We start from the raw sequence: 26,272 nt of genomic DNA on the forward strand, positions 1-26,272 counted from the left end.
TCTACCATTTAATAAGATCGTGGATAATCTGATAATCCTCAACTCCACTTGCGTCTTTTCCCATACCTCTTGATTCCTTTATTGGTTAAAAATCTGTCTGTCTTGGCCTGAGTGTCCTTAATGAGCCAGCATTGACAGCTGTCTGTGGTAGAGAATGCCACAGGTTTACTACCCTCTGAGAGAATAAATTCCTTCTCATGTTGGTTTAAACTGATCCCTTATTCTGAGTTTACATTTTGTGGTCCTAGACTCTCAGGAGAAAACAGCCTCTCTGCATCAACCTTGTCAAATCTCCTCAGAATCATTTATGTTTCAATAAGGTCACTTCTCATTCTTGTTGGCTCTAATGAGTACAGCCTTAACCAACTCAATCTCTCAGAAGAAATTCCCTCCATGACTGGGACCATCCTCATGAACCTTCTGTGGACTGCCTCCAATGCCAATATATCTTGCCTTAGATGAGGTGACCAAAACTGTTTACAGTTTTCTGGATGGACGCCCATGTATCGTTTAAGCAAGGATTCCCTGTTTTCAGATATCATTCCCTTTGAAATAAAGGCCATCATTCCATTTGCCTTCCCTATTACCTACTGAACTTGTATGCTAGCGTTCTGGGATTTATAAATCAGGACACCCAAATCCATCAGTGCTGCATATTTCTGTGATCTTTCGTCATTTAAGTAACATTCAGCTCTATTTCTTCCTCCAAAGGTTCATAACCTCACAACTCCCCACATTATATTCCATTTATGAAGTTTTCACCCACTCACCTGAACTTGTCTATATCCCTCTGTGCATTCAATGTGTCATTCCCATCTCTTGCTTTTCTGTCTATTTTTTGTGTCCACAAACTTGGCTATAGAACATTCCCTTTCCTCATTCAAGTTATTAACATATGTATCATTGAAACCCTGTGGTAGTCCACTAGTTACTGGTTTCCAGCCCAAAAATGCATCCTTATCCCATTATTTCTATTCCATAAGGTAGCTATTCCTAAATCCAAGCTGATATACTGCCCTCCAATGCACTGGGCTCTTATTGTCATCGGTAATCTGATATGTGGCACCTTATCCAAAGCTTTTTGAAAACCCAATTATGTAACTTCTGCTGCTTCACCTTTCTTTATCATGTTTGTTATGTCCTCAAAGAATTCTGCTAAATTTATCAGCCTTGATTTCTCCTTTTGTGTGAAGCCATTGTTGATTCCTCTTGTTTACTTTATGTATTTTTAAATGATTTGCTATTACACCCTTGGTAATACTCTCTAACATTTCCCCAGTAATGGACATCAAGCTAACTGGCCTGTAGTAACCTATATTAGACAGATGTGTTACACTGGCAGTTTGCCAATTCTCGGGGAGTTTTCTAGGATTTATGAATTCTTGGAGAATTACTCCCACTGCATGCACTAGCTCTGTAGCTACTTTCTTTGCTACCCCAGGACTCACCCTACTTGATCCAGGGAACTTGTTAGCCTTTAGCCCCATTCATTTCCCTAGTAGATTTTCTCTAATGACAGTAATTTCTCATCCCTTTGTCCCTTAATTATTTATCAATTTTGGGATGCTATCAGTGTGAAGGCAGATGCAAAATATTTATTTAACTCCTCTGCCATTTCCTGGTTCACCTTTATTCTTTCACCAACCTCTTTCCCTTGTGGGGGGGTGGTCTATGCTCATTTTGACCTCTCCCTACCTTTCTGTGTATTTAAAAAAGCTCTTGCTCTATGACTTGATATTATATGCAAGTTTACCCTCAAAGTTTATTTTCTCTAGTGGCCTACCACTACATTTTGCCACATTGCATGCTTCCTGTTTCAATTTGATGCCATCCTTAACTTCACTGGTTAGCCTATCTCCTTCCCAGAAACATACGTCCGCACTGGGGTATATCTTTGCTATAAGCCATGAGATATTTTCTTAAGAGTTTGCCGATTTTCTTCAGCCATGTTTGCTGCTAAATTGCCTTTCCCGTCCACTCCACCCGGCACTCAATTTATTCCCTTAGAATTACCCATGTTTAAACTTAGCACAGCTGTTTCTGACCTGAGTTTCTTCCTCTCAAACTGAATGTTAAATTCAACCATATTAATAGACAATAGACAATAGGTGCTGGAGTAGGCCATTCGGCCCTTCGAGCCAGCACCACCATTCATTATGATCATGGCTAATCATCCACAATCAGTATCCTGTTCCTGCCTTATCCCCATAACCCTTGATTCCACTATCTTTAAGAGCTCTATCTATCTCTTTCTTAAAAGTATCCAGGGAGTTGGCCTCCACTGCCTTCTGGGGCAGAGCGTTCCATATATCCACCACTCTCTGGGTGAAGAAGTTTTTCCTCATGATCTCTGTTACCCGGGAATATTTTACGCTTGCCTCATTACACATCAACAGATCTAAAATAGCCTGATTCCTGATATGTCCATAACATATTGACTTGAATAAATTCTGCGATTTCTTCCAGCTGGCTACTTCTGCCAATGTGACTTTCTCAATCTACATAAAGAATAGAAATTCACCCATGGTTAATGTGACGCATTTTTACATTGCCATCATTGTCGCCAGATCTATTCGCTGTTCCACAATGTAGCTACTGGTAGGAGGCCCACCAATGTTTACCTCCACTTGTTATATCTTACACCCACCCATATGGGTCATCCATCTGCCGACCCAAGATCACTTTTTGCTGTTGCACATATTCTCGCCTGTACCAAAAATGCTACCACACCACCCTTTCCTTCCTGCTTGGTCCTTTCAAAAAGTCACATGAAATCATGAGGGTCATGGATAGGGTGAATAGTCATGGTCTTTTCCCCAGGGTAGGGGAGTCTAAAACTCGAGGGCATAGATTTGAGGTGAGAGGGAAAAGATTTCAAAAGGATTTAAGGGGCAACTTTTCATGCAGAGGGTGGGTAGATAAATGGGAAGTATTTAGAGGGATATGGGTCAAATGGATTTAAATTCATGTAGAATATCTGATTGGCATGGACGAGTTAGACTGAAGGGCCTGTTTCCATGCTGTATATCTCTTGACTCTATAATCTCTGTATTTTTCCCAACTTTGATCTCCTTGTGACCAAGCCTCTGTAATGACTGCAAAATCATACCTGTTAACTTGCATATGAGCTGTTAATTCATTTGTTCTGTTCCAAATACAATGTGCATTCAAGTGGAGAGCCATTAGTCTCACCATTTTATCATTTGTTCCTCCTTTAGTCCTATTGCTGATGTTTTCCTATGTTTCTATTTTCCAGCCCTTCTGTCCCACTCTGGGTGTTAGTATCCAAAAAGCTGCCCTGTAGTTCTACTATATTGCCTTGCCTTGAAAGCTTGTGTATCCCCTTCCCCAAACCTTACCCCTCTCTAACCAGTTGAATACCATCTCCCTGTCAGTAAAGGCTCAATCCCCAATCTCCTTTGTTTGATGGAAGAGAAAACAAATCAATTGTAATTCCTTTGTATCACAGCTACATATTAATTCAATTTGAGGAACAGAAGTTGATTGGAAACATGCATTGACTTATGGTAATAATCCTATTCCCGGACCTGCAGTTCCAAGTAAAAGTTCAAGTTTGGATTAATGTTGACAATGGCCATGTTTGAGCTGTGGCCCTTCTAGTAATATAGGAAAGTGCTGCAATCAGCTTGTACTTAGCAAGATTCCTCAAAACCTAATGTGATAAATGGCAAGGCAACTAATGCTATTGAAGGATAAAGGTTGGCCAGGACAGCAGGAGAACTTCTGAAGAATTGTCCGACTAGGCTCAAAAAGTTAACTCTGTTTCTATCTCCACAGATGCTGCCAGACCCGCTGAGTTTCTCTAGTATTCTTGATTTTTTATTTCAGACCTCCAGAATCCATAGCATTTTGCTTTAAATTTTATTGAACATGATGACTTTATCCTGGTATTAAATAACTTTACAATTTAGGTGGCTCCACGCTTTGGGAATAGACTTTAAATCGTGACTTAGTTCATAGTAAAATCCAATGCATTACAGGGCAGGCCCCTTAGATGATGGACTGTGCTACTGAGAGAATCTCTGACTGTTTTTGGTGTGAGTTTGTCTCTAGCATAGCGTTTTACCTGATGTCATCCCTCGTAACTTCAGAAATGGAATTTATCGTGGTATTGAAGAATCCAACATGCTTATTCCAACTAACTACCGTGTACAAACATTACATTCCTCAGGCACATTAGTGTCTGGGCTAATACTAAGCTATTAGTTTACAAGGGAGGAATCTGCTGCCAATAGTGTGTCCTGCTACAGATGATCTGAGATCATATGAAGTATCTTTGTATCCTCGGGTCACATACAGTGATGACATCATTAGTGTGTCTCTTATAGGGATATTAACATCTTAAGCATTTCTTGAAAGGGATAGTGACACACCAACCATGAGATACAATATCTTGGACAAGAATAGGTTGAGAAGACCTTTAATTGATCTACTGAACATCTTGAGGAGTCTGGAGAGGATTGATAAAGAGAAAATATTCCCATTGACAGAAGGGTTGAGAATAAGATACAGATTTAGAGTGACTTGCGAAAGAGCCAGAGATTACATGAGGAAAACCTTCTTTTCACAATAAAATGATTATTTAGGATCTGGAATGAGGGGCTCTGGAGGAGAGCTCACTTGTGGTTTTCAGAATGGAAGTGGATAGGCACCTGAAGGGAAAATATTTATCGGTTTTCAGGGATAGGACAGTGAAGAGAGAGCAACAGAACTAGCTCAATAACTCTTCCAGAACACTCGCTTGGAGTCAATGGACTGAGTGGTCTCCCCCATGCTAGAACCATTCTACAGTTCCATTTGGCACTTTCCACTCCGAAGACAACCATGAGCTAAAGGCAATGGGGTCTGCTTGTTTTGACTCAACTAAATCATTTAATTCATCTGTTGGGAAATGCATTAATGATCAGTCTCAGAATAGAAATTTAATTCAAAGATTAATCTCCAAATGTGAATCAGTGTAGATGCTTCTGTTGAATCACCTGTGGTTTGCAGTATCCACAAATTAACTGGGTAGCTGCCTGTGTTTTAAGCAGTTGTTTCCTGGGTTATAGTCCAGTAACTCGAACCTATCAACTGGAGACCTTCACTTACAGGGCTGCAAATTATAACTGCGATTATCTGGGGACAGAAACACATCTGCTCTTCTTTTCCGTGGCAGCTGCAGCCATTTAGCTGTGACTCTTGTCCAAGGTATTGACTCCTTAATACTAATTGGGTGAGCTCGCAGTCCTAACAAGTGTTCTGAGGAGCTTTCTGAGGAGCTGACTGTTGGCCTTCCAAGGTGCGGCACAAAGAGCTATGAAATATTTCCAGTAAAATAATGCCGAGCATTCTAAAGATTCCAGCTGTACTTCTCCACAGCACATGGAAGGAGGTACGCCTAATGGTATCTGCTCACAAACAGCATTGAGATGGCACATGAGCTGGGCTATGGGGAATGGGACCAATTTGATTAAAGGTGTAGCATGACAGTAGTCATAGCTGGCTTTCCCAATGGCTCTCGGAGATTGTCAGAATTGCCTGAAAAATGCAGAATTTGAAGATATTCTTTGGGCTTGGATATTTTTCGCCAAAATTCAACCTTCTTTGGTCCGTAAAGGGTGCGAGGGGTACATGAGGTCCCACTGCCTCATTGACTCAATGTTGTGTTCAGTATTCCTGCCCAGCAGCGGGTGTTCTGTACAATATAATCATAGAATCCCTATGGTGTGGAAACAAGCCCCTTGGCCCAACAAATCCATGCTGACCCTCAGGGCATCCCACCCAGACCCATCCCCCTGTAACCCACCTAAGCTTCACATCACTGAACACTCCAGGCAATTTAGCATGGCCAATCCACCTAACCTGTGCATCTTTGGACTGTGGGAGGAAACCAGAGCACCCAGAGGAAACACACACAGACAGAATGTACAAACTCCACCCAGACAGTTGCCCGAGGGTGGAATCAAACCTGCGTCCCTGGCGTTATGACACAGCAGTGCTAACCACTGAACCACCTTATATAAATTCTTACTTATATAAGAATAACCATCTTATTCTTCTGAGGATACCTATGGAGTCTACAGAGGTGTAAGAAAAGTATAAACAACTTTATTTAAGGTATAATTCACATAGTCTTACCTTGAGGTTGTAAGAGCAAGATCATGTGACATTGCATCATTTCCTGTGATGATGTGTACAATGCCTAATTTGCATGTCACACAGTTGGAATTAAACCATTATACTACAGTCTGAGGGAATACTGAAGCATGAATTTGGACTGATTGTGACTGTTGCCAGGCAACACCTTTAATCAAAATGGCTCCCATCACCATGGCCCACCTCCAATGCCATCTCAGTGCTGTTGTGAGCAGATTTTATTAGACATGGCTTCCTCTGGTGCTGTGGAGAAGTACAGCTGGAATCTTTAAAACGTTCAGCATTACTTTACTGGAAATATTTCGTAGCTTTCTGTGCTGTCCCTTGATGCTGCTGCAGGCTTTTATATGCTGTAGCGCCTCACCCTTTTGTAGTGAGTGCTACTCTTAATCACCGTTGTTAATACTGGGCACTCCAGAAGGGTTCTACATGCTTCACAGCCAGTGGATCAATGCGCGCGCGCGTGCACACACACACACACACACGCACACGTACACGCACACACGCACGCACGCACGTGCACACACACACATGCGTGCATACACACACACATACAGACACACGCACACACACACATATACACACACGCACACGCACATGCACACATGCACACAATGCTACAGAAAGGATAAAGATTGGATGATACCACCCAGCTGTTTTTTGCTGTTCCTATAGTCCCACATTATCTAGCAACTTTTGCTCTTCTACCGACAAATGATTTTTTATGTTGCCCACGACCTGAACCTGCACACCACGTTGAATAAGTGAAACTGGTAGTGACTGTGGCATGGATTGATGCCAACAGATGACAGAAACAGTAGACTCTATCTACGTTGAGAGGTGCTGTATTCCCAAACCTGGGACCTGTCATCCAGCCTTTCTGGAATAGAACAGCCCTGTGAGTACTAGGCTGTGGCATCGCCTCCAAAAAGCATGCTCTGCCATGGCCTTGTATTGAGGTTGAAGAAAGACCCTTCCTGGCAGTGTGGTAAATAATTAGCTGCCTCAATAGTTTGCAATGAGGAACATTGTACTGGCTCATTTCCTAACACCCTTTCCTTTTCACTGCCACTGATCCAGCTTTATTACTTATTCATCTGAAATGATTTTGTCTGGGTAATGACAACCAAACAGTATTTTCTAGGCTATAACTAAAGAATTCCTTTCTCATAGAATCCCTACAGTGTAGAAGCAGGCCAGTCGGCCCACTGAATTCACACCAACCGCCCGAAGAGCATTCCACCCAGATCCACCCCTCACCCTATCCCTGTAGCCCTGCATTTCCCACAGCTAATGAACCTAACCTACACATTCTTAGACTGTGGGAGGTAACCGGAGCACCCGGAGAAAATCCATGCAGACCCGGGAGAAAACTCTGCACTGACAGTCATCTGAGGGTGGTATCAAACCAGATCCCTGGTGCTGTGAGGCAGCAGCGCTAACCACTGAGCATTGTGCCCAGCATGGTGAAAAGATTTAAATCTCTAAAATTCATTTATGATGTGAGGGCGTCACTGGCTGGGCAGCATTTATTGCCCATTCGTAATTTCCCAGAGGGCAGTTAAGAATCAACCACATTGCTGTGGGCCTGGAGTCACATGTAGGCCAGACCAGGTAAGGATGGCAGTTTCCTTCCCTTAAGGACATTAGTGAACCTGAAGTATTTTTCCAACAATCGACAACGGATTCACAGTCATCATTAGATTCTTAATTCCATATGTTTCTTGAATTTAAATTCCACCATCTGCCATGGCGGGGTTCAAACCCAGGTTCCCATGATATTACCCGTGTCTCTGGATGAACAGTCCATACCACTAGGCCATCTCCTCCCCAAAGCAGAGTTGGTGAGTGATTTGTCTCAGTGGAGTAAAATCAGGAGGTCCTCCTGGCATTTGATCATTTGATTGTGTTCGTGCTGCGGAAGACGATGGAATGAGTCATTCACCTCCACAGCCTGGATTCGGAAGTTGTACGCATTCCATCCACAGAGTCAAGCAAATGTTTGTCCAGGTGCTTATTGTTGAGTTGGTCTTTTTCTGGCTTTCTAACCCCCTATCAGTGAACAGTGTATTGAATTCTTAGTGATGGAGAGAGATCTCATGGTCTTGGTTCATTCTACGTGGAGCAGGACGAGTCAGCCTCACTCATAGTCACGGCTCCCGAGTGCCAAGTCAACAGATGCCAGTGAAAAAATATAGAAGTGGAATTCACAAGGAAAGATATGAGTATCATGGTCTCCTCAGAGGGAGCAAACTCAGATATTAAGTTCATAAAATTACTATAGTGGAAATGAAACTCTAGGACAGGCTTAAAGGGGCCAGCACCACAAATTCTATTATCAAGGGCTTGGTGAAGATGGATGTGATCACAGGGGAGCCACAGGGATCACAGGAGGTGTCATTATAGTGGAAACAGGCAAATATTCAAAATGACTGAGCAGACTCTGTCAACTCTAAAATGTTGAGCCTTTCTTAAAGCTTGTGTAAACTGATAACCAACAACAACCTGCCATTTTTGTAGCACCCATAACAGAGTAAAGAGTACTTCATGGGGCATGTAATGAAACAAAATATCATTCAGTGACCATAAAGCTCTGGAGAACCATTGAAAATAGAAGTTGGCTGTAAACAGCAGTTATTTAGAGGAGCTTTGTCAGGATGAGGACTGTACTGAAGTGCAGAGCTCGAGAGATTAGTGTTGGAACTGTACATAGAGCAACAATCAACAAACCCCATACGATGTAAACAATATAGTTTGGAATGAGTCAGAGCAGACCTTGATTGTACTGATCACCAAGACACAGGTACCCAAACATTGTCTTCCCTGACTCCTGCTGCCGGTCAAGGTTAATGGAAACTTTATTGATGCATGGGTCTAAAGGAGTAAATGCCCCTGTTACAGAGATAGAAGACCAAGGCTTGCCCTGAAGGATGAAGGGAATTCCTTTCTACCACGGCCGTACTGCTCAAGCAAGGGCCTTGGCATTTCAGAACAGAGTCTGTTGGGTTCAGACTAATGCTTTGCAGTGTCAAAGTGAAGGTTAAAGGGCATTGACAGTGTTATAGAGAAGAAATCCAGCAAAGTGGCAACAGGGAACCTCAATATCAACGTGTGAGATTTCCTTTACAACAGAGGTCGATCGATTTTTAAATACTAAACAAGTCAAGTGACAAGCTGAAAGCATAGAAAGAATTCAGCAAGAACTTCTGAAAGGAAATTAGAATGAGCAGGGAGTGGAACTAATTATATCACTCTGACAAAGATCTAGCAGAGACTTGAAGGACCAAATGGTCTCTGTCGGTGCTGTGTCCTTAAGAACATATCAAAAGGGTAGAATGTTGAAATGATTCAGCAGGATCATGAAACCAAATGGCCTCTGTCTGCTTCTCTTTTGGATATTCCTGTTTGGCATAGGCTGGATTGAGATTACTGAGAAATACTGGCATCAGTCCTGACTCAATAGATTGTACTCTCACTGCTGAGCTGGAAGGGTGTGGGCCTGAATCTTACCCACAGGCTTGAGCGTTACACCTATCTGGCCCACTGCGGGAGGGCTGCAGTTTCGGGAGTGCAGTCTATTTCTGAATTGTTCAACTCACGCGCCATCTATACACGGGTGGATGTTGGAAAACTGCAAGGCATTACTTTGAAGAAAATCCAAGAAATTATCCTTTATGTCCTGACTAAGGTTTATCCATGAATTGATGGCACTAAAGACAGGTTTCTTGACTATTAATGGCTGTGGGAGGTTGCTGTGCACAAATGATTGTGCTTTCTGCATTACAACAGAGAGTACACTTCGACAATGGAAGTAATCCATTAGCTGCCAAACATGTTAGAGCATTGTCAGTTGTGTTAAATGAATCTTCAGACTGGCTTCAATGGAAATAAAACCCTGGAAAGCCATAATGAAGGGGTTTCCAATTAGCTCTCACTTCTTATACATTATCCCACAAACACAGGACACACCTTATGATTTCATAAGAGTCTTACGTCAAGAAACGGTTGGATTTGTAGTCATGAAGATGGAAACCAAAATTGTGTAGTTTAGAATGCAGACAGCAGCCAAAGGAGGAAATAGACAACAGTTATGCGAGAGGATCAAATGAGAAATGAGTGTTCTTACAATCATCCCTGTTAGGAGACTGACTAATCAAGGAGTCTGCTCTTTCAAAATCTCAAGGCTGACTCAGTACAGGGTTCGGTTTTTGTGGGTATCTTTCTAAACAGGATAAGTGTTGACCAAACCAACCACACAACAGACTGGTATAAACAGTCACAGATACCAATCAGCAGGTTCTTACTGAGAGAATCGACAACAATCCAATAGAAATGAGGAGGAAGTCAATCTGCCCTCTGAGGTGACTGAATAACAAATAGGTTCTTTCCCTTGCCAATCCACCCATGGTTTATCAGAGTTAGCAAAAGGGCTAAATTCCTCTATAATAAGCTTGCTTTTGCTTCTTAAAGGAACGGCACACCCAATATTCATAATTTAGTTAATAATTAGTAGACAATTGATGCTCTCGGGCAAGTATCAGTCCCTTTAAGGACCTCGAGGCTGTGATCCAACTTGATTATTTCTGAGGGACATCACTTTGCCTAGATCGAAGGTTTAGATTTTCAGGCTGTGGGCGTTGCTGACGAGGCTAACATTTATTGTCCATTAATAGTTGCTCTGAGAAACTGCTGGTGAGAACTCTTCTGGAATCACTGGACTACATAATGGTTTGATACAAGGCCACGTTAGTGGGCAGACGTGAGTTGACCACATTGGTGTGGGTTTAGAGTGACATAGAGGCCAACTGGCTCAGGTTGGCAGACTTTCTTCCCTCACTTCCCTCAATCTACCAACTTCATGATCAGTGTATCTGACACTGGCTTTTAATAAGCTGACTTGCTTACAAACTAAATTCAGATTTTGATCCTGACAGTGAGGGCTGTGAACTCACATTGTCTGAATTTTTGTTAAAATACAAACAAAGAGCAGGAATTAGGTCATTCAGCTCATTGGGCCTACCCTGGCATTTTATAAGGGTATGGCTGATCTGATTGTGAGCCCAACTCCACATTCTCTCCCACCTCAGATAACCTTTCACCCACTTCCTTATCGAGAATCTAGCTACCTCAGCCTTAAAAATAATCAAACACTCTGCTGCCAACTCCCTTTCGGGAGAGAGTTCCAAACAAACCACAACCTTCTGTGAGTAAAAATTTCACCTCCTCTCGGATTTAAATGGTCAACCCTGATTTTCAAACAGTGACCTCAAGCCCTCGATATTCTTATAAGAGGAACCATCCTTTCCATGTTCACCCTATCAACACCCCTTACAACTTTTCATGTGATCTTAGGTGCTTGGTCTGGATGATGAGGCTTTAGTTATACTTTACCTTTAACCTCGTATGCTTCTCTTTCATCCTGTACATATTTGCAATCAGCTGGATCCACTAACGTCCATTTGCACCGGTATAGTCCGAGACCAGTCCAATATGGCACACTCTTGATCGGCAGATTGAGGGATCATTGAAGAAAGGATGGTGCCAATTAAAGAACTAAATGTGCCATCCATTCTTAGGGATAGCTTCATGGTAGTGGGTGTAAGAGTGACACTGATATATTAGAACATTCTCGGTGTTGTATACATTGCCACAAGCTTTGTTCTCATTTTTAATTCATGGTTTTGGCAGGCTTGGTCAGTCTGTCCTGGTACAAGCTGATACAGTCATTATTTTGGTCCTCATACATTGGGCTTCCATGAGTTTTTTGACTTCTGATTCAGCCCCGCACTGCTCCTTTTGGACAGTCTCTGAGAGTGCTACTCCTCAGTCTCTTGTTTTACCACAGACTGGCTGTTGTCCCATTCTGGGGTAGGCTAGTAAGCATTTTAGTTTACATTCTTACTGGATATTGCACTCAAATTTGACATATAAATCTCTAGTACTGGCTGTTCCATCCTCTTCTCAGAATCCTGAGAGCATCATGCCTTTGACACATCTTCTTGAACCGCATTTACGCAAACATGGCAAACACAGCTTCCAACAATGTGAACTGTCTGTTAATCGCTGCTAGGAATCACACAAGTGGATGCAAACATTTTGAGTTCTTTGTGTACAATGTCTGGCTTCTGTCTGGGCTGACAGAATCTCAAGGGGCACAAGTCCAAATGAGTAAACACTAAAAAACAGGACTGGTGATGGGAAAATTCTTCGCACAAAGATGAACCAGCAGTTGGAAATGGGCTCTGGGTAGCATCCTTCAGGAATTTAAGAAGCCGTGTTGGATCTACTTTGGGGAGGGGGGAGACGGGGAGGTCTTTGTACATGGGTGAACTACATTGTACCAAAGGGCTTTGCTTGCCTGTATCTACTTAATGGCCTTGTCATCTATTCAGGGGTGAGTAGTAAGCAGTACAGATGATAATGTGACCTCCCGTGTAAAGTAGGATTATCAAGTGGTTGAGATTAACTCAGAGCCCCCTGGAATTGAAGCTTAATTCCCAACATGTTGTCATGAGGAATCCAAGGCAAAAGTATGAAGAGATTGATGTTCTTTATTCATTTTCTTTGAACATTTGTTGTTTATTTGTCATAAAAATACAAGTTAGAGAAGAAAAGGGTCATTTGACTGGAAGGGAGGTTAGGGAATGGAATCTCCAGGAATACATGCAGCTTGAGTTCCCTATACCATGTTAGTATGGGATCTGGTGGTGTGATCTCTGCAGTCTTTGGCAATGCCAAAGTGACATTTAGACCTTGTGAGCTTATCTTTAAAATAAATTACCCGTGGGACCTGTTTTTACTCTGAACATGGGGAATGTGATCTGAGCTATATCCCTGATTGCTAATGTCTGAAATCTGTGCTCTCTCTTTCAGGACTCGCTCCATATTTAAGTGATGTGGACAGTAGGCCGTTCACTTCAATACTGTATGGAAATGGCCCTGGCTACTCCCTGCAAAATGGAGAAAGGCCCAATGTTTCCAACAGCGAGATCTGTAAGTCTTTGGAAGCATTCTTAAATTACCTTTGTGCGAAAAGTGGAATTGACCCAGAAACAGTACCAGCATGTGTGCCATCTACAAGATACATTGCAGTAACTTGACAAATCTCCCATGCTAGCACCTTCCAAACCCTTACCATCTAAAATGACAAGGGCAGCAGATACATGGGAATACCACCATCTCCAAGTCACTCACCATCCTGACTTGGAAAGATATCACTGTTCCTTTGGTGTCATGCCTCAAAATCTTGGCATTCCCTCCCTAATGGCATTGGAGGTCAACATATGGAGTGAATTAAGAAGGTGGCACCTACTCAAGGGTAATTAGGGAAGGGACAATTAATCCTGGCCCAGCCAGTAACACTCCCACCCAGGAAAGGATAAAAAGAACATAGTGTGACACTTGGTTTTGCAGTAGTTAATTACACAAAATACACTTTGTAGATGTTTTCTTCTGTATCTGTGTGGGAGGTGGTTTAATCTAACCTCTTTATGCCTCTTGATCTCTCTCCATTCCCCCTTGACCAATCTCTTTCTTTCTCTTCTACTTTTTCTATTGCTTTTCTTTCCCCCTCTCTCTTACCACCCTTCTCTTGCTCCCTCCTGTTTCCACTCTCTCCCTCTCTCCCTATCTCTATTTCCCTCTCCTCCCACCCTCATTCACCCCTCACCCTCTTCCACATTGCCTTCCTCACAGATGAGAACAACTACCTGGCGCAGTCGGCAGTGCCATTGAGGCAGGAAACGCACGGAGGCGAAGACGTTGCCATCTTTGCGAAAGGCCCTATGGCTCACCTCTTCCACAGCGTGCATGAGCAGAACTATATCCCACATGTGATGGCTTACGCAGCCTGCATCGGTCAAAACAGGGAGCATTGTGCCAAGTTTGAGCATGGGTCCTGTCCCAGTGGCACATGGGTCCCTGTGGGGTCCGGCACCATCCTGCTGGTGTTGTTGACGCTACTTTCCTGCATTTAAGGGAGCAGTTTTTTTTTGGAAAGGCACTCTGTGCCTGTTCATCAGGAATTTCCCCCTGTCCCAATCCCTCCCACCTATTACCAACACAGTGATTCTGGTCTGTGGAGCAGTGTGATCCCAGCAGAATGGGAGTAGGACTAGGTTATAGTACTCAGGTGGACATAACCCTCATACTGCTCCATGCAACAGAGTGACCACCACCCTTCCTCTTACCATACCCAACCTTGTTTACCCCCATGCCAACCTCGCATTGAAAATCATGAACCTTAAATAAAAACCACTAGCCAACTGCATAGCAATAGGAACATTCAAAGATCAATTTTATTTTGTGCTGTTTTTGGCAACTGGCCCCTCCTTCCCTTCCCTATTACAGCTTGGCTGTTCTGCAGACTTGACTCCAGGTTCCTTTGTTTATCCCCCTGCTGGATGAGGCCCACACTGGGAATAAGGAACAAATGGACCCTGCATTGGTCCCTACAACTACCACCTTCTTCAAAGTTCGCAGTTCAGAGTCATGTACCGACCTTCCCTTGCACCCTGTTAAATCTGAATCGGACCATTGTATGAAGGAGAGCCAGTACTTGTCCATTGCAGTGAAGACTCTCTCAGGGCTGGAACCAGACTGAGTTTGACTGTAAACAAGGCAGCACGGGGGCTCCCATTCCACTGGGTCAAGCTTCTGCCTTTGACGAGCTTAAGAGTTAAAAAGAAATGGCATTTAATGACTTAATGTATCCGGTCAAAGGATCAAGTCATAGGGGCTTGAGTGGGCAGATGTTGGATTTCTGTCCTAGGTTTTAATCACAGGATAGCTTTCAGCACAAGCCAGCAAATCAGTGGCATGCCTTATTGTCCTGGCTGTTAACCTAGAGAGTAATGTGATTGAAACATGGGAAAAGCAGCCAAGGTGAAAAATTATTAGGAGCTAATTATCCAGGGAGTGACCTGCAAGAGCTGGCACAGTGGAAGAGGAGGATGAATCATGTTTCTCTCCTGGTTGCAGTGGAATTGGTGCTTGCTGACTTTACTGGCAAATGAACATTGTATTTCAAACGACCCCTAGTGGGTAATCCAATTGGCCAAAATGTCCCACAATATTATATGTTTTTGTATAAGCCAATCACTCCTCTCATATCCTGCCTCAAATCACTAACGTTTCAGATGGTCAGTGTAACAGGAGAATGAAAGTTACATTTGCAGAACAATTTTATTTTATTTTAGTGCACTTTTCTCTGTATAAAGAGCAGTTTAAATATCAAACATTAAGCCAGCAAATTATTTCTGTCTGCATGTTCTGTTAATATTTATCCCTTTTTTGAAATGAAGCGCTAAGTTTGTTATTGTCGGGACACTGCTGTCCTGACTGAATGCTGAGCGGGAGGAGTTTGATTCCCCAATCTCTATCAACGCCCCTCTCTGACCAAAGGCACGGTGATATATATAATCTGAAGCAGCTTGGCTGTCACTGTGCCTTGTTTTCACTCCTCTCCCCTGGGACTGAGGGCATTGCCAGGGAGAGACAGTCCATTCGATGTGCCCGCGATTCCTGCTTTGATACGACCGTCAATAGGCCAAGATCCAGGAACCGCAGAATCCCCGAAACAACGATCAGAAAAAGGGAGCGTTCTTCATTTCTGGAACTCGAGTCCAATTTAGAATGACCTCTCTAACTTCCGCTCGGTCAGTACATCAGGACGAACCACCCCAGCTTCTGCAAGACAATAAAGCCAGATTACAGATTCAAATGTACACACTACATCATTAACCCAACTGAGTTACTGCTGAGGAGTAGAAATGCCGTAATAACCGTGAGATCAAATATGCGACACATTGTGTAAATCAAATTTCAAACATTGGTTTTAAATTGTAACCGTTTTGTCGCGTTACCGATGTCTATCCTGTTTGAAATTTCAGAAATCTTTTATAAAATAAAGTTTTCTTTTCACTGTTTTATCCAGTGCCTTTTGGAAATCCTGCTTTCTATTCCTGATTTACTTAGTTACTGAATTCTGACAGCTTGTTTTTATTTGATTTTAGAATCATTGAGTTTTACAGTGCAAAAAGAGGCCATTTAGCTTGCCATATTTATACCAGTCTCCCGAAAAACTACTCAACCAGTATCATTCTCAGCCCTATTACTGTAGCCCCCTAAGTTCATCCCTTTCAAGGAAATAGCCATCTGCTTTGAAACCTCCCGTGGAATCTGCCTCCACCACTCTCCCAGCAGCGATTTTCTCATCTCACTCCTCGCTTTCTTGTTGACAATGTTGAAATCGTGACCCCTAATTATTGACGTACCAACTAGTGGAAACAGAATATCCTTCTTTACCCTGTTAAACTTGTTCATAAGTTTGAATGCCTCAATAAGGTCACATCTTAACTTCACCTTCCCCAAGAATATTCAGCACAATTTCTCAAATCTTTCCCTGTATCTAAAATCCTTCATTCCTGGTACCATTCTAGTAAATCTCCTTTGATCCCTCTCCAGGGGTTTAACATCCTTCCTTAAATAAGTTGCCCAGAACTGAACACAATACTGGAAATGTGGTCTGTCCAATGATTTTTAGAGGTGTAGCATCACTGCCTTGCTTTTATACTCTGTGTCCCTATTTATAAACCCCAGGATCCTTTAAACCTTCTTAACATCTGTTTCAATTTGCCTGGCCACCTTCAGAGAATCATGCAAGAGATCCCTGAGGTCCCTCTGCTCCTACACTCCCCTCAAAGTTGTACCATTGAGCCTGTATTGTCTCTCCATGTTTCTTCTACCAAAACACTCGACCTCACATTTCTCTGCATTGAAATTCATCTGCCAGGTGTCTGCCCATTTGGCCCAATTGTGGATGTCTCATCATCCTCACAATTCAATGTGAAATGTTCTCCTTGTGAATAAAGGACTGTGTTTATGCCTTTCTCATCCAATGGCACTGGAGAGGTAGGTTGTCTGGAAATTCCTGTATGAATCTTCCTCTTGCCTTCACTTTTTCCCATCGTGACCTTTTACAAGAATCACTAAAACTGCTGAAAAGCAGAAAATCCACCTTTTGCAAGGTTTTCAGTCAAATACTCCACAGTATCCCTTTACAATACCGGAGTGCAGGTCCTTACACATTGAGATTGCAAGGAGCTGAGCAGGTAAGTCAGCAACAGATGGGTCTCCAGGGGTCAGTCAGTCAGAGACAGGAATCCTGTCCCAGCAACACGAGTATACCCAGCTCGAGTTAGAGCATCCTGTGATCCCAGAGTGTGAAACAATAGTTATCATAAAAGTGTGAAGTAAAAGACAGAAAGAACATATATTTAGATGACACCTTTTACCACTGAGGATATTTCAAAGGCATCAGCAGTTTCAGACTTTCTGAAGTACAGTCATTGTTACAACATAGGAAACATGCCAACCAATGTGCACCCAGCAAGCTCACACAGTTAACAGACAGCTCCTGCTCTCCTAGTAATGTTGATTGTGGGTTAAATATTGATCAGCTTGCCTGTCCTTCTCTTCAGAATCTGGAGTTTTGCCTGTAGTGTTCAGGGATGTGCAGACTCGATGGGTTAGCCATGGGAAATGACAGGTTACAGGAAAGGGTAGGGTGTTGGGTTTGGGTTGGATGTCCTTGGGAGGGTTGGTATGGACTGGAAGGGCCGAATGACCTGCTTCTACATTGTAAGGATTCTATGTGGCCATCACTGGCTGCGCTAGCATTTATTGCTGATCCCAAACAGTCTGGGAAAAGATGTTGTTGAGTTGCCATCTTGAACAGCTGCAGTCCTGCGGGTGTAGGGACCACCACAGTGCTAATAGAATCTGAGTGCTAGTATATTGACCCAGCAACACTGAAGAAGTGTTGGCATGTTTCCAGGTCAGGATGGTGAGTGGCTTGGAGGGGAATTTGCAGATGGAGGTGTTCCCATGTATCTGCTGCCCTTTGTATTTGATTTCAAAAATATACTTCAATCATAAAATCATCTGTAAGTACATACAAATGTTCTAAATCATCTTTGCACAGTCTTGCAGGAAAAAGAAAACAAACAAAGCATTGCAGCTTTGACATTTCTCATAGCTTCTCTACAAAAAACAAAAACATTTAACAGGAGAGATAATGGGAACTGCAGATGCTGGAGATTCCAAGATAATAAAATGCGAGGCTGGATGAACACAGCAGGCCAAGCAGCATCTCAGGAGCACAAAAGCTGACGTTTCGGGCCTAGACCCTTCATCAGACATCACCTCTCTGATGAAGGGTCTAGGCCCGAAACGTCAGCTTTTGTGCTCCTGAGATGCTGCTTGGCCTGCTGTGTTCATCCAGCCTCGCATTTTATTAACATTTAACAGGAAACTATTTAGGTATATTTTGAGGCTCTGATAGTGTCCGACAACTGAACAGACCTGGTTATACTTTGTCAGGAAGACCTGAGACTGTGGTCTTTTTCCACTGGGCCTTGGTGGCAGCGGTCCCAAACTTTACTGTATCCCTCAGCACGTAATCCTGGACCTTGGAATGTGCCAGTTTGCAATGTTAAGTCAGGGTTAACTCCTTACACTGTAAGACCAGTAAGTTTCAGGCAGACCAAAGAACACCTTTCACCCAGTTACTGCCCTTGTGGTAGAGGCTGCAGGTTTAGGAAGTGGTACAGATTTGGAAGGTGCTAAGTTAACTTGTGAATTTCACCAACATAGTCTGCATCTGCTCTACCTGGTAAAAATGTGAATGTAGTCAATATTTACAGCACAGAATATTAATTATTGAGTGTTTAATTATGAGCTGTGATGGACATTAAATTGGGATTCAGTTGATCTTCTATAGATAGAAGCAGCCTAAGAGTGTTATTTTGATGTTTGGAGTGTGTTTCTCTGTAAATGCAAGCTTATAAATTGTGTAAAGATCAGAGTTGAGATCTACCCTTCATTATTAGGTTTTTGGAGTAGATCACAGAATTTCAGATAACTTCCAATTCTACTCCATTTGAGGAGCTTATGACATCAGCATGGGCAGACCATCAAGGTAAGTAACTCCAGGATTTATCTAAATATAACATTCTGTACGTTTAGGATTCCACAGCACTGGCTCAGGTTGGAGCACATCAGTCTATTCATTATCTGAAGATCAGATACACAGTAATTTCTGCGTCAGGATCCTGGAACTTCATAAAAACCAAAAGAACTGCAGATGCTCTAAATCAGGAACCAAAACAAAGTTGCTGGAAAAGCACAGCAGGCCTGGCAGCATCTGTGGAGGAGAAAACAGTTAACATTTCAGATCCAGTGACCCTTCCTCAGAACTGAAACTTCCTTCCTAATGCACTGTGCTGTGCCTACACCACATGGAGTGCAGTGTGATACACTCAGAGGCATGGAAACAGACCTTTGGTCCAACTTGCCCACACTGATCTGACATCCCTATCTGACCTAGTCCCATTTGCCAGCATTTGGTCCATACCCATCGAAACCCTTCCAATTGATTTACCCAGCCGGATGCTTTTTAAATGTTGCAGTTGTAGCCACTTCCACCACTTCCTCTGGCAGCACATTCCCCTGAGGTCCCATCTCAACCTAAACCTAAGCCCTTTAGTTTTGTACTCACCTACCCTGGGGAAAGACCTTGGCTATTCACCCTATCTATGCTCCTCACAATTTTATAAACCTTTATATGGTCACCTCTCAGACTCCGATGTTCTGGGAAAACAAAATGCTCCAGTCTATTCAGCCTCTCCCCATAACTCAAACCCTCCAATCCCAGCAACATTCTATTCTGCATCCTCTCAAGTTTAACAACATCCTTCCCATGGCAAGAGACCAAAATTATATGCAGTATTCCAAAAGTGGCCTCACCAATGTCCTGTACAGCAGCAACATGACCTCCCAACGCCTATCCTCAATGAGAAGGTGGCTCAGTATTGTTATAACAGAGATGTAATGCTTGGCTGCTAACGGATTATGATTCAGGCAGAGTGCTGCTTCCAATGCTCCTTCCTAGGCTGCATTATGGGCTTTCCACCATCCACATCTAAGTCACAACAGAAGAGGCTTTTAGATGAAGTTTCATATAGCTGGGTAACTATACACAATTTAGGTGAAGTCTTAGGTGGAATGACAATGACGAACAAGTGATGGATAAGACCATGCCAAATCCCAATAGCCCTCTGCCCAAAATGCCTGATGCTCCACCCAGTGGCAGTGCTATAGGTATTTTCTAACCAATCTATTCAGAGATGGCGGGTGGAACATGAACCCAGGTCTGCTCCTTCAGGCGTAGGGGTGCTACCACTGTGTCACAAGTGACCAGTGACTATGCTATACATCAGAATAGATAAATCTTCTGATTAGATTACAGGCACTATAAGACCATAAGACCATAAGATATCAGAGCAGATTTAGGCCATTCAGCCCATTGGGTCTGCTCCGCTATTTGATCATGGTTAATGTGTTTCTCAATTCCATTCTCCTGCTTTTTCCCTGTATCCTTTGATCCCTCACTCTTCAAGAACCTATATATCTCTGTCTTTAATGCACTCAATGACTTGCCCTCCACAGCCCTCTGTGACAATGAGTTCCACATAGTTATCACCCTCTGGCTAAAGAAAGTCCTTGTCATCTCAGTTTTAAATGGTTGTCCTTTCACTCTGAGGCTGTCCCCTCAGGTCCTAGTCTCTCCTACTGGTGGAAATATCTTTTCCATGTCCGCTCTATCCAGGTCTCTCAGTATTCTGTAAGTTTCAATCAGATTCTCAACTCATCCTTCTAAACTCAATCGAGTACAACAGTCACTATAGTCTGCTCCCAGTGGGCACACAGAGAGATGAGTTTAACCTGATGGTCACCACAACTCATGCAAAGGATGAGGTTGTGGGGGCACAATGACATCAGCCAGTACCCACGCTGGGGGCATCACTCACTGACTGGCCTAACACACCCCAAACATTGGCACCGAGCAGGAGCTGCGGGCAGAGTAAGTCTCAGCATGGCCCAGGAGAAATCAAGTCCAAGTCCAATATAGAGTTGGCGGAGCTCATGCCAGCCCCAGATAAAATTCTACAATTTACCAAAAAAAGTAAAGTCAATGTGAGAATTTAACAAATAACAGATTTCAAGAAACAGTTAAGTCATCAGCAAATGGGCGATTTTTTTTGACTATCAGTATCATCACCAAACTATTCAATTCTTCATCTGCAGCAAGAAACAGCGACTGCTATTGGTCTCTCATGTTGGAGAGAAAGCGTGAATCCCAGCTAAGTCCGTCCCTGCCGCAGTGGTAGAGACGAGGTACTAGGTTCAGAAGCCAACTATTGTTCTTAACACCAGAAACCAATCCTTGTCCTGTCCTCAAGGCCAGGCTGGTTTTGGTGTCTGCTCTGACAAAAGAAGGATTTCTCATTCAAGGGATCCCAGCATGTTTCTGAACTAATCCATGAGTGTTTGGATTTATCATTAGGATTTTTATGCTTCCGTTATTATTTCTCCACTTAATATCCCTTGTATTTCACTCTTAGCTGAGTATCAAGCAGCAGGTACAAAGGGAGTGAAAGTATCAGAGAAGCAAAAGAATACCCATCCAGTCATGGACACCATGTTGGCCAATGACAATGCATTTCCATCTACTCATTAATTTCCCTCCTTTCCACTTTATTTTACCTGTCTCTTTGTGTGGTCTCTTTAAAAGATGATGCATTTTTTCTATCCTTAGAGATTTAGAAAGGATGTCTGTGAGTAGCAGCTTAAAAGTTTGCAAATACACAGACAGCACCCAAATTGAAACATTTGTATCAAAAGGCTATACATTTAGCAGGCCAAACAGCAGTTTTTACCAAGACACCAGGGTTTTGAATTTAGCCAATCGATTTGACCAGGCGCTTAGGTACCAAAAGCCAATTAAATTTAAATTGGAGGGATTTGACAACCTAGGATTAATGCTATTGTAAGAAATATTGATACGTCATCAAGAGCATAAAAGAAGGGGGCAGTTGGACAAAGAGCTAACTGCCATCTGCCAGAGTTAACAACCCTCAGCTCGCAAGAGAGAACCATTGGCTTTCAGAGTCTCCTCTATGTCTTAGGGAAAGCACCATCGAAGTAACAATGGTACCATTCCAGAGCAAAGAATTGTCGGAGAAGGCATAGAACATTCTGGAAGACATGTAACCTGACTATAATTTCAAGACAGTAAATTCTGTTCTTATTTTATAAAAGTAGGACTTCTATTTATTGGAACTGCAAACTATTATAATTTGGTTTTATTCGGGAATAATAGTAGTTAGAAGGCATTTACTCAGTTTGTTAAAGTTTAGTTAATTTGTTCACTGTTCAAATTGTTACTTGTTGATTGTAAAGTGAATCACTTAGTTTAACCACTAGAAGTTGCTGAAAGGCAGGTTGCACCACTTTTCATATCCCTTTTACAGAATCTCAGGCGAGGCTCTCCTCTTTGGGTGTTTCAGTTTAGTTCTTGGGGTGGCAGCATGGGCAACCTCCATTTTATAACAAGATAATAAAATGTGAGGCTGGATGAACACAGCAGGCCAAGCAGCATCTCAGGAGCACAAAAGCTGACGTTTCGGGCCTAGACCCTTCATCAGAGAGGGGGATGGGGAGAGGGAACTGGAATAAATAGGGAGAGAGGGGGAGGCGGACCGAAGATGGAGAGTAAAGAAGATAGGTCGAGAGAGTGTAGGTGGGGAGGTAGGGAGGGGATAGGTCAGTCCAGGGAAGACGGACAGGTCAAGGAGGTGGGATGAGGTTAGTGGGTAGCTGGGGGTGTGGCTTGGGGTGGGAGGAAGGGATGGGTGAGAGGAAGAACCGGTTAGGGAGGCAGAGACAGGTTGGACTTGTTTTGGGATGCAGTGGGTGGGGGGGAAGAGCTGGGCTGGTTGTGTGGTGCAGTGGGGGGAGGGGACGAACTGGGCTGGTTTAGGGATGTAGTAGGGGAAGGGGAGATTTTGAAACTGGTGAAGTCCACATTGATACCATATGGCTGCAGGGTTCCCAGGCGGAATATGAGTTGCTGTTCCTGCAACCTTCGGGTGGCATCATTGTGGCAGTGCAGGAGGCCCATGATGGACATGTCATCTAGAGAATGGGAGGAGGAGTGGAAATGGTTTGCGACTGGGAGGTGCAGTTGTTTGTTGTGAACTGAGCGGAGGTGTTCTGCAAAGCGGTCCCCAAGCCTCCGCTTGGTTTCCCCAATGTAGAGGAAGCCGCACCGGGTACAGTGGATGCAGTATACCACATTGGCAGATGTGCAGGTGAACCTCTGCTTAATGTGGAATGTCATCTTGGGGCCTGGGATAGGGGTGAGGGAGGAGGTGTGGGGGCAAGTGTAGCATTTCCTGCGGTTGCAGGGGAAGGTGCCGGGTGTGGTGGGGTTGGAGGGCAGTGTGGAGCGAACAAGGGAGTCACGGAGAGAGTGGTCTCTCCGGAAAGCAGACAGGGGAGGGGATGGAAAAATGTCTTGGGTGGTGGGGTCGGATTGTAAATGGCGGAACTGTCGGAGGATAATGCGTTGTATCCACCCGCATGGGCCCCAGCTATGCCTGCCTCTTTGTAGGTTACGTGGAACAGTCCCTCTTCTGCACCTACACAGGCCCCAAGCCCCACCTCTTCCTCAGGTACATTGATGACTGTATCGGCGCCGCCTCTTGCTCCCCAGAGGAGCTCGAACAGTTCATCCACTTCACCAACAGCTTCCACCCCAACCTCATGTTCACCTGGGCCATCTCCAGCACATCCCTCACCTTCCTGGACCTCTCAGTCTCCATCTCAGGCATCCAGCTTGTAACTGATGTCCATTTCAAGCCCACCGACTCCCACAGCTACCTAGAATACACCTCCTCCCACCCACCCTCCTGCAAAAATTCCATCTCCTATTCCCAATTCCTCCGCCTCCGCCGCATCTGCTCCCACGATAAGACATTCCACTCCCGTACATCCCAGATGTCCAAGTTCTTCAAGGACCGCAACTTTCCCCCCACAGTGATCGAGAACGCCCTTGACCGCGTCTCCCGTATTTCCCGCAACACATCCCTCACACCCCGCCCCCGCCACAACCACCCCAAGAGGATCCTCCTCGTTCTCACACACCACCCTACTAACCTCCGGATACAACGCATTATCCTCCGACACTTCCGCCATTTACAATCCGACCCCACCACCCAAGACAATTTTTCCATCCCCTCCCCTGTCTGCTTTCCGGAGAGACCACTCTTTCCGTGACTCCCTTGTTCGCTCCACACTGCCCTCCAACCCCACCACACCCGGCACCTTCCCCTGCAACCGCAGGAAATGCTACACTTGTCCCCACACCTCCTCCCTCACCCTCATCCCAGGCCCCAAGATGACATTCCACATTAAGCAGAGGTTCACCTGCACATCTGCCAATGTGGTATACTGCATCCACTGTACCTGGTGCGGCTTCCTCTACACTGAGGAAACCAAGCGGAGGCTTGGGGACCACTTTGCAGAACACCTCCTCTCAGTTCGCAACAAACAACTGCACCTCCCAGTCGCAAACCATTTCCACTCCTCCTCCCATTCTCTAGATGACATGTCCATCATGGGCCTCCTGCACTGCCACAATGATGCCACCCGAAGGTTGCAGGAACAGCAACTCATATTCCGCCTGGGAACCCTGCAGCCATATGGTATCAATGTGGACTTCACCAGTTTCAAAATCTCCCCTTCCCCTACTACATCCCTAAACCAGCCCAGTTCGTCCCCTCCCCCCACTGCACCACACAACCAGCCCAGCTCTTCCCCCCCACCCACTGCATCCCAAAACAAGTCCAACCTGTCTCTGCCTCCCTAACCGGTTCTTCCTCTCACCCATCCCTTCCTCCCACCCCAAGCCGCACCCCCAGCTACCCACTAACCTCATCCCACCTCCTTGACCTGTCCGTCTTCCCTGGACTGACCTATCCCCTCCCTACCTCCCCACCTACACTCTCTCGACCTATCTTCTTTACTCTCCATCTTCGGTCCGCCTCCCCCTCTCTCCCTATTTATTCCAGTTCCCTCTCCCCATCCCCCTCTCTGATGAAGGGTCTAGGCCCGAAACGTCAGCTTTTGTGCTCCTGAGATGCTGCTTGGCCTGCTGTGTTCATCCAGCCTCACATTTTATTATCTTGGAATTCTCCAGCATCTGCAGTTCCCATTATCTCCATTTTATAACAGATTGCTCCATGCTTATTGGTAAAATATTTAGGGTGGCTTGCTATTTTTTCTGTGCAGGAAATTCTCTTTCTCTTGCTGCCTTCCACAAAGCACTTTGGAAGGATTTAAAGGCTGATAGTCAACCCATGTAGCCGCAATATGAAAGTGTTTCCATGACCAACACAACCTAATGTCGCTTATAAACCTAGAGCTTCTGGTCCAGAGTTAGTGATGCTATAATTGGGCTGTTATATCTAGGTCCCTCATAATTTTAGACATCACAATTATAATCTCCTCTGAGTGCTGTACCTCAAAGAAAATAACCACATTTAATCTGGCCATTCTTCACAGCAAAAATTCTCCAGTCATGACTATATTCTTGTAAATTCATTCTTGGCAACATCTTTGTAAATCTCCCTCGAACCCTTTTGACTGTGACCACATCCTTCCTGTGAAGTGAAGAGCAAACTAACACTTCATACAGCTCTATCATGAATTCTGGAGGAATATAATGATTGTTACAATAAAATGTAGGGAAATAATTAAGAGACTGTTTAAGGAACAGTTGTTGTGAGTGATGAGTAAATATGTCCCTCTGAGACAGGCAAGAAGGGGTAAGATAAAGGAACCTTTGATGACGAGAGCGGTGGAGCTTCTTGTGAAAAGGAAGAAGGTAGCTTACATATGGTGGAGGAAGCTAGGGTCAAGTTCAGCTATAGAGGATTACACACAGGCAAGGAAGGAGCTCAAAAATGGTCTGAGGAGAGCCAGGAGGGGGCACAAGAAAGGCTTGGCAGAACGGATTAGGGAGAACACAAAGGCATTTTACACTTATGTGAGGAATAAGAGAATGGTCAAAGAAAGAGTAGGGCCGATCAGGGATAGCATAGGGAACTTGTGTGTGGAGTCTGAGGAGGTAGGGGAAGCCCTAAATGAGTTTTTTGCTTCTGTCTTTACGAAAGAAACAAACTTTGTAGTGAATGAAACCTTTGAAGAG

At 44.0% G+C, this 26,272-nt stretch overlaps 1 protein-coding gene across 8 annotated transcripts in view; it reads left to right on the forward strand.

The window, feature by feature from the left end:
• alpl (alkaline phosphatase, biomineralization associated) overlaps positions 1 to 16,088 on the forward strand; it is a 99,457-nt gene extending 83,369 nt beyond the window's left edge. For all 8 annotated transcript variants that reach the window (XM_048561754.1, XM_048561756.1, XM_059655650.1 and 5 more), the window contains 2 exons: positions 13,033 to 13,152; positions 13,855 to 16,088. In XM_048561754.1, the coding sequence (XP_048417711.1) occupies positions 13,033 to 13,152; positions 13,855 to 14,135 (401 nt within the window). In that variant the 3' untranslated portion in view covers positions 14,136 to 16,088. The remainder of the gene's footprint in view (positions 1 to 13,032; positions 13,153 to 13,854) is intronic.
• The last annotated feature ends 10,184 nt before the right edge of the window (positions 16,089 to 26,272 follow it).

The sequence above is a fragment of the Stegostoma tigrinum genome, chromosome 28 (genome assembly GCF_030684315.1).
Source record: "Stegostoma tigrinum isolate sSteTig4 chromosome 28, sSteTig4.hap1, whole genome shotgun sequence".
Classification (NCBI taxonomy): Eukaryota; Metazoa; Chordata; class Chondrichthyes; order Orectolobiformes; family Stegostomatidae; genus Stegostoma; species Stegostoma tigrinum.